Here is an 11,564-nt window from a genome sequence, read left to right as displayed (position 1 = left end):
AGCAGGGAGGTGCTGCATGACGAGGGGTAGGGAGGGGAGGAGTTTGAGAAGGAAAGTGGGCTTTCCCCTTTTCTGTGGTCCTGCCATAAGAAGGTTCACAGTGGGTTCAACTCAGGCTTGGGCGGGGACAGATCTGGGTCCCAGCTTGTTCCAAAAGCTCCGCCTCCAAGCCGAGGGCCGAGCCCAGGCTGGGGGGTGCCTGTCAACAGCAAGCTGAGCCATTGGGGGTGGAGAGGGGGAGCCAGCACCGGGAAATGGTGCGCGCGCTGGGGGAGGGAGCTCAGGGGTTAAAAGCCATGGGTTGGAGCTGAAGTTTCTAGACAGCTGGCTCTTGAAGTTGGCCACCTGGGCCCCTCCTCAGGTAGGGTCTCTGGGAGGGAGAGGGGCAGAGGCCTGGGGAAGGGGCATTGCAGGGGGACAAGAGGAGAAAAGAGGAGGGACGGAAAGTGGGATACAGGGCAGCTGAGTCAGCGTGAGGCGCAGGTGGAGACAGAAACCTGCAGAGATGCAGGGAGTCTAAGCATGCAGAAAGACTAGACGCCAGGGAGGAGACCCAGGGTCCGGGACAGGCCCAGAGAGGGGAGAATGGGGTCAGAGAGGGGGAAAGGAGTGATGAGCGAGGCAATGCTGTCTGGACCCAGCTCTTAGAGTGCAGGTTAGGAAGTGATGGCAGGCGCTGGAGCTCAGAGGAGTGCAGGCTGTCCCTCCACCAGCTCAAGGGGTGTCCCCCACACACTGAGGGTGGAATTACAGAAGGGCAAGATTCGAGGGCCAGGGATTTCAGAAAGAATAGAGCCGTAAAGTTCAAAATTGCAAAGCGCAGAGAATTTCAGTCTCCGGCTTTGCAATACCCACTTCAGCCTCTCGACCCAGGCCCCGCCCACCCTGCCCACCCCAGTCCCGGAGCTATCATGTGGCCCCTAGTGGCTGCCTTCGTTTGCCTGACCGTGGCCTTGTCCGGAGGTGAGTACTCAGGCACAAGGGTGGATGGAGACAGGGAGGTCATTCATGCCAATGGTAGGAAGGGTCAAGCCACTGGGAAGAGGGGACTTGCGGGCTCCGCCCCCCACCCCGCCCACTCAAGGGCAGGGAGGACACACTGAGAGCTTCCTGCTAGTCCCTGTGTGACCTCATTTCCCAACTAGGGTCAGCCCACCAACACCTCTGACTCCAGAGATGCCCCATCTCAGAGAGGCTCCCAAGTCTCCCGACTCCCTCGACTTTTTGCACTACCCCCACCACCACCATTGCCTCCTCCTCCACCACCACCTCCTCTACCTCCACCTCTGCCACCTTCACCTCTACCACCACCACCTCCACCTTCATCTTCGTCTCCTCCACCTCTACCTCCACCTCCAACACCACCACACATTTTCAAGACAGACTGAAGAGCAGGAAGCTCAGCAGGCCACGGGTTCAAATGTTAACAATGCTACTTTGAGCAAAACTTGAGCCAACGATTGTTTTCTTCTGCAACATCAATTGCTAGGGCTAAGAAAAGGAGGGGTGTTCCTGGTGTGATTTTAAAAAGGGCTCTGAAAATAGTGAAATTTTATTATTTTTTTTTAATTCATGTCTGTACTAGGAGGGTGCTGGATACCCTGGAGTGACGGAGGTTGTGAGCTGTCATGTGGGTGCTGGGACTTGAACCCAGGTCCTCTGGAAGAGAAGACAGTGTTCTTAACCACTGGGCCATCTCCCCAGCTCCTTATTTTGCATTTTAGTGGCTTTGTATTTTGCTTTTTGAGACAGTGTCTCTGTCTCCTACAGACCAGGCTGGTCTCAAATGCACTATGTAGCTGAGGATGGCCTTGAACTCCTAATCCTCCTGCCTATAGCTTCCCAGCATTAGGGATGACAAGTGTGTGCCACCAGGCTTTGTTTATGGGGTGTCAGGAATGGAACTCAGGGCTGTGTGTGTACTAGGCACACACCAACTGAGCTCCAAACCTAGCCCCTTTCTCTGCCTTCGCAAACACACTCTCTAGAAACCCTGTGTATGCATGTATCATTCATTCACTCAATCATTCATTCTACCAGGAACCAGCACCAGGCATGGCATGCATGCTGCCTGTGGCATCCACAGCATATCTGGGGGAGCTGTGCAGACATTATCAAAACAATTATTCAAATAATTAGTTAATAATTAATTGCCACTCTGAGGTGAGCCACTATCAGGAGCCTAGATATGTAACGGGGGCTTCCAGAGCCCCCTCCCCTGGGCTTTGTTCTGACTTAAGGGAGGAGGGTCACAGTACCTAGCACCCTGCACCAGCCTTCCCCTGGAGGTGGGGTGGCTGCTCGGCTTTGGTGTCACACCCAGGATTCACACCCTTGCCCCTCCTGGTGTCTCGCCCTGGGCCAGGAGCCCCACATGCTGCATCTTGTGGAACCCTCCGGAGCCCAGTGAGGTATGTGCGCTGCAATTACTCCCAGGACTCAGGGACAGAAGAATCCTGCCCCAAAGACACTGCCACACCTGAGCCAGGACACTAATCCAGGCTATCTACCCGGTCCACCATGCCCTGCTCTGGAAGTCCATTGGACTGTCGGCATCACTTCTGACCTAAAATGCAGATGCTTTGCTTCATTTTCCTGTTTTTTTCCATTTACTTTATCTGTTTTATTGATTGTGTGTGTGTGTGTGTGTGTGTGTGTGTGTGTGTGCGTGTGTGTGTGTGGTGTGTTCGCACCTGTGCACACATTGAGAAGTAAAGTTTATTGGCTGGAGATACAGCTTAGGTAGGGTAGAGTGCTTTTCTGGCGTATTTGAGGCCTTAGGACCAATCCTGAGAGCTGCAGAAGGTTAGAGCCTTAGTGCACTATAGTCTGCTTATATTTACCAATCATAGGGCCCCATGAGAACTCAGGAAGTCTGTGCCGCTGACCTACATTTCCAGCCTTCTTTTTACTTCTTATTTTGAGATAGAGTCTCACTAAGTTCCTCAGGCCAGCTTGAACTTCTGTACTCTGGGCAGGCCTTTAAATTTGCAGACTCCCTGTTAGTCTCCCGGGGATAAGAGCTAACAGGCCTGCGCCACCAAGCATGGCTTAATTGGCCCTTTTTGTCTCCTGTAAAAATAGCTGCTAAAGATGGTGGGCCCTCCAAAATTGAGGTGCTGAACGAGGCTTTGCTCCCTCTTGGTGCTAAGAGGGAAGAGATGAGAGTGAGGGTTTCTTTCTGACCAGCCCCCCATGAGTCTTCTACGTGGACACATTCAGAGTCGAAAGAAAATGGGGCCATAACTCAGCTTCTGAGTGTGCCGTTTATTTCTCCACCTTCTCATTTTTGAGACGGGGTCTCAACCCAGGCTGTGTAGCCAAGGATGACTTGAACTTCTTATCCCCCTGTCTCTACCTCTTAATGTCACCCTCGTCTCATTTTTGGTCCCACCTAAAGTGACCCTGTATTCCTGCCCTTAACTCTTAACTCCCAGCATAGGCGGGTGGGGCAGTGGGCTATGGGACAAGGGGACTCCTTGCAGCAAGATGTTCGGCTGGAGGTTCGATGGCTCCCACAGCTTCCTGATGTGTGATGACTCCCACCGCCAGTTATCTGTATCCACAGCTTCCCTATCTGAGGATGCAACCAACAATGCAGCAAAAAATAGGAAGAAAAAAAAGCCTATTCTTTTTCAGTACTGAGCTCATTCCAGCTTTCCCACTATGGGAAATAAGGTGTGGTCATTGTTTACACAGTGTTTAGCTTTTATTGGCTATTATAAATCATCAGGAGTGATTTAATGGGATGGAATGATGAGCAGAGTTTATATGTGAACATCATGATGCTTTGTGTGAAGGATTTGAACATTCCTGGGTTGTAATGTCTGTAGGGCCCTAGAACCAGTTCGCCACAGGTACAAAGGAATGACTGTGTTCTTCTCACCCGAGAGGGACGGAAGCTGAGGCTGGTCATTTGCAGGATTCTGCAGAGTAAGAAAGCAGGGCACTGGAATCTAGATGTGACCTGCTGACCATAGCTGTGCCTCCATTGTTGTCACATACACTAGATCTGAGGACTAAGACTATTAACAGAGTGATTCAGATGTCAGCTCTCTGTGAAGTTGTCTGTAAGGATAAAGGGAGAGAGAGGAAAAAACGATAGGAGAAAAGAGAGAAAGGGAAGGAGGTGGAGAGAGAGACAGACAGAGATACCGAGAGATAGAGAAAAAGAGTAAGAATAGAAAGAGGAAAGTGTGTGTGTGAATAGACAAGATGGAGATGGAATCACCAACAAGCCTGAAGAGATGGACAGCTATAGCTGTGATGAGCATCCTTAGAGAAACATGACATGCCTGAGGTCCAGGAGGGGAACCCTTAGACTGGAGGCCCCAGAAGGCTTTGCTAAAGAACTAATATACAGACTTAGATATCACAGGGAAGTTGGACTCTGTCATGTGCCTCTGTGTGCTCCATCGACCAGCCCAAACATATTCTGTCTGAACCACATACTATGTCTGATCATGTGGATAAATGAATATCTGAAATGTGTCTGGCATCCCCAAGGAACTGAGATTTGGGTTTTATTTTAATTGACTTCAAGACCTACATGTGGCTGTGATTGACATAATGAAACATGTGGGTCTGTGATTGACGTAAGGAAGAAGTACTCAGAAGGAGGAAACAACAGGTACAGAGAGAGGCTCCTGTGTGTTGGGAGAACAGGTGTATGAGGCCAGAGCTGAGTATCCCAAGAGGAGAGAGGTGGGGATTCAGACAAACAGGCTTCCAAGTGACACAGTGTGTGTGTGTGTGTGTGTGTGTGTGTGTGTGTGTGTAGGCCAGAGGTCAACATCATTCTCTACCTTATTTTCTGAGACAATCTCTCCAACTGAATCTAGAGCTCTCCGGTTCAGCTGGACCAGCTACCTGTAAACTCCAGAGATCCTCCTGTCTTTGCTCCTCCAGCTCTCAGATTACAGACAACCTGCTGTTCCCCACCCCAAGATGGTGTCAGGGCATTGATAAAAACTGGATATCAGGGAGCTGGAGAGATGGCTGCTCTTGCAGAGGATCGGGTTTGGTTCCCGAACCCACATGGTAACTCACAACCATCTGTCACTCCGTTTCCAGGGAATCTGACATCCTCTTCTAACACCTTGAGCACTAGGCATGCACATGGTGAATACCTGCATGCAGGCAAAGCATTCACACCCATAAAATAAACAAATATTAAACATTTTAAACTGGATATTTAGGAGATAAACAGGACTGTTGTGAATAATGAAGGGATTAAGGGAAGCGAGGGTTGATGCCCAGGTTTGGGCTGAGCATCAAGATGAGAAGGACTGGAAGGAACAGTTTGGGTGAGAAAGATCAGTTTCCAGACACAAACCTTAAGATGTGTATTAGGTATTTGTGTTGATAGCATTTGAGCTTCCAGCTACAAAGATTGGGGTTGGTGATGATAATTTTGGCATGACTACTTGTAGGTGGTCTGTAGAACTGGAAAAGCATCCAGTAAATGTGTTGTTAAAAGGATGGATGGATGGATTAGTAGTGGATTAATGGATACACGGGTAAGGTATGGATTGAAGCATGGATAGGTGGATGAATGGACTGGTTGTTGGGAGGATGAATAGATGAGCAGGTTGGTTGTTGAATGGATGGATAGAGGGGTAGGGTAGATGGATGTATAGATGTATATAAGTGTGGATATATGGATGGACACATAGAAATGGGTGTGTAATTGGATAAATGGATATATAAATGGATGAGTAGGTGAGTGGACATGTAAATCAATGGGGTTGTGGGTAGGTAGATTAGTGGGGTAGGTGGATGGGAGGATAGATGATGATGTATGTATGTATGTATGTATGTATGTATGTATGTATGTGTGTATGTGTGTGTGTATGGGTGGGTAGATGTGTAAATGGATGGAAGGGTAGATGAGTAGAAGATGGATAGATGGATGGATTGATTGATGGTAGGTGGACTGACAAATGAATGGATGAGTGGATGGGCATGTTGATGGATATGTAGATGGTTGGGTAGGTAGATTAGTGGATATATGGGAAGGTAGATGTATGAATGGCTGGGTGGATTGATTGATGGATGGTTTGATAGTTGGAAGAATGGGTGAGTGAATGGATGGATAGGTAAATAGGTAGATGGATTGATGGGTGAATGAACTAATGAACAAGTGGATAGATGATGCCTAGGGAGATACATAAGTCAATTCTTTCTTCTTAAGAAAATGTAGATGTAGAGAAAGTGGACCTCTGCCTACTTCTTGGCCACCTTCTTGTTCCCTAGTGCCCTCTCCATGCCGTTAGACAGCGCAGCTCTTCTCCAGCACAGCTGAAACTTCTGCCTGACTTATCCCCTTATGGAATAAGGCAACTTAGAGGATAGCAAGTGAATCCTCAGTTCTTGATGACCCAAAACAATAATCTGACCCTTTCCCCAAGTCCAGAACCACAGCACTGGCCCTTTCTTCTTCCTTTGCCCTATTCTCTAAGTTTTTTGTCTTTGACAGGAATCTCCCGGGACTACCCCAAGATTCTCAATGGTACCAATGGAACCAATGGTTTTCTCCCTGGTGGCTACACCTGCCTCCCCCACTCTCAGCCGTGGCAGGCAGCTCTACTGATCCATGGACGGCTTCTCTGTGGAGGTGTTCTGGTTCACCCCAAATGGATACTCACAGCAGCTCACTGCAGAAAAGAGTATGTGGGGCCTTGAGTGCAGGATGGGAAGAGGCTGGGACTGGGGTGGGGACAGAGATGGGCTCATGTGTCTCTTTCCCACCACTTCCTGCACCCACAGTGGGTACACAGTTCACCTAGGCAAGCATGCCCTGGGGCGTGTGGAGAACGGCGAGCAGGCAATGGAGGTGGTCCGCTCTATCCCCCATCCTGAATACCAGGTCAGCCCCACCCACTTGAACCATGACCATGATATCATGCTTCTGGAGCTGAAGTCTCCAGTCCAGCTCAGCAGCCACATCCGTGCTCTGCCACTCTCCCCGGACGACTGCCTGCCCACTGGCACCTGCTGTCGCGTTTCTGGCTGGGGTACCACCACCAGTCCCCAGGGTAAGTGCCTGCATGGCTGCTGGAGTTCTCGCAGATGGCGGGGGAAACTGAGGCAGCAATAAGCAGGGGGAGTCGGAGGATTCCTTTTATTATATTTGTATTGCTTTGGGGTGTGTGCTGGAGGTAAGGCTCTTATACCAAAGCCATCAAAGGGACATCAGAGAACAAACTGTGGGATTCCCATAATTGGGCTCTGGGATCATATTCAGGTCCTCAGGTTTGACTGCGTGCACTTTTACCCAATGAACCACTTTTCCAGTCCCTTTATAAAAATAAGTCTATATAAATGAAGGCATGTATCTCCTTAATATTAATATTACAAATGTATGAATATGCATATATATATAGTGCGTGTGTGTGTTTGGTTTTTAAGACAAAGTCTTACTATGTAACCCTGACAGGCCTAGAACTCAAAGAGATTCACCTGGATCTGCCTCCCAAGTACTGGGAGTCAGTCCTCTCCTTCTACCATGTGGGGGTTGAATTCAGGTGGTGGCAAGCACCCTTACTCACTGAGTCCTCTGGCCAGCCCTGTTTTACTTTTTTAAAAAGAATTTTTGAGGCAGAACTCTCTGTGTAGCCCAGGCTGACTTCTCTGTAGCTTAGGCTGACCCTGAACTTGTGTCCTCCCGACACACACACACACACACACACACATATATATATATATATATACACACACACACACACACACACAATTTATTTCATTTTTAATTCTGTGAGTATGTCTGTGTGGGTTTGTGCATATGAGCGCAGTGCCCACAAAGGCCAGAAGAGGGCACAGGGTTCCTCTAGAGCTGCCTGACTTGGGAGCTGAGAATCAAACTCTGGTCCCCTGGAAGAGCAGCAAGTGCTCTTAATCTCGGAGCCATCTCTCCAGACTCAAAAAATAATTATATAAAATCTGGGCCTGGTGACACCGACCTGTGATGCCAGTCACTTAGGGAGCTGTGTCGGGAGGACACAAGTTCAGGGTCAGCCTAAGCTACAGAGAAGTCAGCCTGGGCTACACAGAGAGTTCTGCCTCAAAAATTCTTTTTAAAAAAGTAAAACAGGGCTGGCCAGAGGACTCAGTGAGTAAGGGTGCTTGCCACCACCTGAATTCAACCCCCACATGGTAGAAGGAGAGGACTGACTCCCAAAAGTTGTTCCCTGACTCCTCACGCCTATTTTAGCATACACACACAGGCACACAACATTTTTTAAAAGATAAAATTAAATTAAAAGGGCTGGAGTGTGGCGTAGCTGTAGAGAGTGTGTCTTGCATCAGTCCCGAGCCCTGAAAATTAAATGTTAGGTGATAGTGTTTGCTCTGTAATATCTCATACTTTATTATATACATTAAGAAATATATATTTGTAATTTATAATACATTAGATAAGTATATCTCATGGAGGTGGGTGAACTATAAAAAGTGTATCTTTAGGTATTTTTATACACGTGACAAACATACAGCATAACATGTCAGCAGGCGTCTCCACAGCAATCCTTGGCTCTCTCCCTTCTCTTTTCTGCCTCTCTCTCCCGCTCAGAATCCCTCCCCCAGCACCTGGTTTCTCACTTCCCACCACTCCTTGCTTCCTACCCACCTTGGGTTCTTTTTCCCCCTTTTCCATTTTCACATGCATGTGGTGTGCATGTGTGTATGTGCATTTGCTTGTGTGGGGGCACACATGTGTGTGAGTGCATGTGGAGTCTCGAGGTTGATGCTGGGAACCATCCTTGATCATTCTTCCACTGTATTCATTGAGGCGGGGTCTCTCCGTCAAACCCCAAGCCTACCATCATGACTGGCCTTGCTAACCAATTTGCTTTGGGGGATCCCCTGACTCTCCTAAAGCTGAAATTACAAGCAGGCCATCATGCCCACTCCCAACATTTACATAAGTTCTAAGGATCTAAACTCATGTTTGCATGGAAAGTACTGGGATACCTCCCCGGTGCCCTCCCTTCAGGCCTGCTATCTCTCCCCATCCCTGTCACCCTGCCCCAGCCATCCAATCCTCCCCTCCTTTTATCCTCATTTTCCCCCATTTTTGTCTATATTTTTGTCTCTTTACTACTTCCTGCCTCATCCTTCCCTTCATCTTACTTATCCCATCTCAATTTCCTGCCCACTCTGACTCTTTAACATCCAGGACAAGCCTCCTCAGATGGTCTCTCTCCTCCCCAGTGAATTACCCTAAAACCCTGCAGTGTGCCAACATTGAGCTGCGCTCAGACGAGGAGTGCCGACAGGTGTATCCCGGAAAGATCACGGCCAACATGCTTTGTGCTGGTACCAAAGAAGGCGGGAAGGACTCTTGTGAGGTGAGATGCGGAGAATGTTGGAAGCATGCAGTCCATCCTTCCATCTCCCTGACATTCCATCCCTCTGATTCTCCATCTCCCCGATTCTCCATCTCCCCGGTTCTCCATCCCTCTGATCTCCATTCCTCTGATTCTCCTGCTCTATGATCTCCATCCCTCTGACTCTCCATCCCTCTGATTCTCCACCTTGATGATTCTCCATCTTCCTAATTCTCCATCTCCCTGACTTTTCACATCTGTCTCTCTCCACCTTTCACTCTTCTCCCCACATGTCCTCTATCTCTACCTTCTATTCAGATGTATCAAGAGCCCTTCTTTCTCTTCCCCCACCCAGGGTGATTCAGGGGGCCCACTGGTTTGCAACGGCAAACTCTATGGCATCATCTCATGGGGAGATTTTCCATGTGGGCAGCCCAACCGACCTGGTGTCTACACACGAGTCTCAAAATATCTGCGTTGGATCTGGGAGACAATCAGAAACACTCCAAAGCAGAAACAGACAAGGGGCAGACAATAAAACTGGGTTAATTTGCCTGCCTCCCTCCCCTACTGTGCCTATCTCACTGTGTGCTCCTCCCTTCTCTGTCCCCTGTGCCCTAAGTGTCCCTTCGGAACCATGCACTCACATTCGCTGCCAGCCACACCCCCTCTACTAGCCTTGAAATGCTTCAATAGCTAGAGTACCCCAACCCAAATGCCAGCCAAGTCCACAGCTACATCATCACGGCTACCATAAACTGAAGTTGATGCCTGCACATCCCAACTCTGTTTATCCTCTTCAGGCCCCTCATGAACTCATCTCAGTAGCGTTCGTAGATAGACCTTCCCTGACAGCTTCTTGGAACCCTCAAAATATTTACCCCCTGACAACACTGTATGTTTTATATTCGAGAAGGTTCTAGATTCCTTGCATTCTGAAAGTCTCTCTTGTCCAGAATCCTCTGCCCTGACCACATCCTATACTCTTCAAGATGACTCATCACAGCTACTCTAGACCCTCTTCATAACTCATTCCTGCTCTGACATCCCCACGCAAACTACATTCCACATTCTGTTCCTGCTCTGACATCCTGACACAAGCTACATCCCACAGTCTATTCCTGCTCTGACATCCCCACGCAAACTACATCCCACATTCTATTCCTGCTCTGATATCCCGACGCAAACTACATCCACATTCTATTCCTGCTCTGACATCCCGACACAAGCTACATACACATTCTATTCCTGCTCTGATATCCCGACGCAAACTACATCCACATTCTATTCCTGCTCTGACATCCCCACGCAAACTACATCCCACATTCTATTCCTGCTCTGATATCCCGACACAAGCTACATCCACATTCTATTCCTGCTTCGACATCCCGACACAAGCTACATCCCACATTCTGCAAGACCCAGCCCCTCTCAACTCTGCCCCTCTCTGAGTCACTGCCACCGCAGGTCAACAGTTCTCTGGTCCCTGCAGTTACAGGAGCCGAAGGGCCTCCTTTCTAGGTCTTATCACCCCCACCAGTCTCCTTTCATCTCGCCCATGAGCGTCCTTACTCAACAGTCCTTGTTTTCATATCTTTGCCTATGACCCTGCATCTGCTTAATGCTAATCCCTGCTTTTGAATAAGTCATAAAACCTGAAATTTCTTTGCTTCCTTTTTTTTGTTTTGTTTTGTTCTACATGAGACATGGTCTTGCTTGGCAGCCTGAGCTGGCCTGGAATCCTCCTGACCATCCTCCTGCCTCACCCTGCAGAGTGTGAGTATGACAGGTGTGTGCCACCCACACCCAGCTCTCTACTCTCTTGCCTTTACAATGGGTTCATCATTTACCTTGCGAGCCTTCTCATGAGGGTAGATTCTGAGCCACAAGAGAGAGCAAGCATTTTCTAGAACGGGAAGTGCTCTTGAATGTGGTGGCATACATCTGTTTTGCTAGCACTTGAAAGACTGAGGCAGGAAGATGATGTTTGAAGCCAGCTTGAACTACAAAGCAAAATCCTGTCTCAAACAATAATAGCAGAGGCTCAGCAGTAAAGGCATTTTCCACCAAGCCTGACAACCTGAGTTCAAGTCTCCATGGTATATGTTATGGAAAGAGAGAACAAACTCTTACAAGTTGTCCTCTGGCTTCAACACAGGTGTCCTGGTGCACACCCATCACACACACACACACACACACACACACACACACACACACCACATGCACGCACATGTGGAT

The 11,564-nt window shown here is 48.6% G+C and overlaps 1 protein-coding gene across 1 annotated transcript; it reads left to right on the top strand.

Moving 5' to 3' along the window:
* The first annotated feature begins 907 nt into the window (after window positions 1–907).
* Window positions 908–11,063, top strand: Klk13 (kallikrein related peptidase 13). Its single transcript, XM_050121470.1, has 5 exons — window positions 908–963; window positions 6,479–6,668; window positions 6,769–7,037; window positions 9,211–9,347; window positions 9,682–11,063. The coding sequence occupies exons 1-5, from the start codon at window positions 912–914 to the stop codon at window positions 9,862–9,864; spliced, it is 831 nt and encodes a 276-aa protein (XP_049977427.1). The 5' UTR covers window positions 908–911; the 3' UTR covers window positions 9,865–11,063.
* The last annotated feature ends 501 nt before the right edge of the window (window positions 11,064–11,564 follow it).

This window comes from Alexandromys fortis, unplaced genomic scaffold (assembly GCF_014885135.2).
Source record: "Alexandromys fortis isolate MF-2015 unplaced genomic scaffold, M_Fortis_MF-2015_v1.1 scaffold_161, whole genome shotgun sequence".
Lineage (NCBI taxonomy): Eukaryota > Metazoa > Chordata > Mammalia > Rodentia > Cricetidae > Alexandromys > Alexandromys fortis.
Note: the sequence above shows the minus strand (reverse complement) of the source record. Positions and strands in the feature narration are given on the sequence as shown.

Bases quoted from the DNA above. Each gene is read 5' to 3' on its own strand.
- Klk13 (XM_050121470.1), top strand. From the start codon at position 912: ATGTGGCCCCTAGTGGCTGCCTTCGTTTGCCTGACCGTGGCCTTGTCC. The intron at 6,669-6,768 runs GTATGTGGGGCC...CTGCACCCACAG, and splicing joins GCAGCTCACTGCAGAAAAGA to TGGGTACACAGTTCACCTAG. The intron at 7,038-9,210 runs GTAAGTGCCTGC...TCTCCTCCCCAG, and splicing joins TACCACCACCAGTCCCCAGG to TGAATTACCCTAAAACCCTG.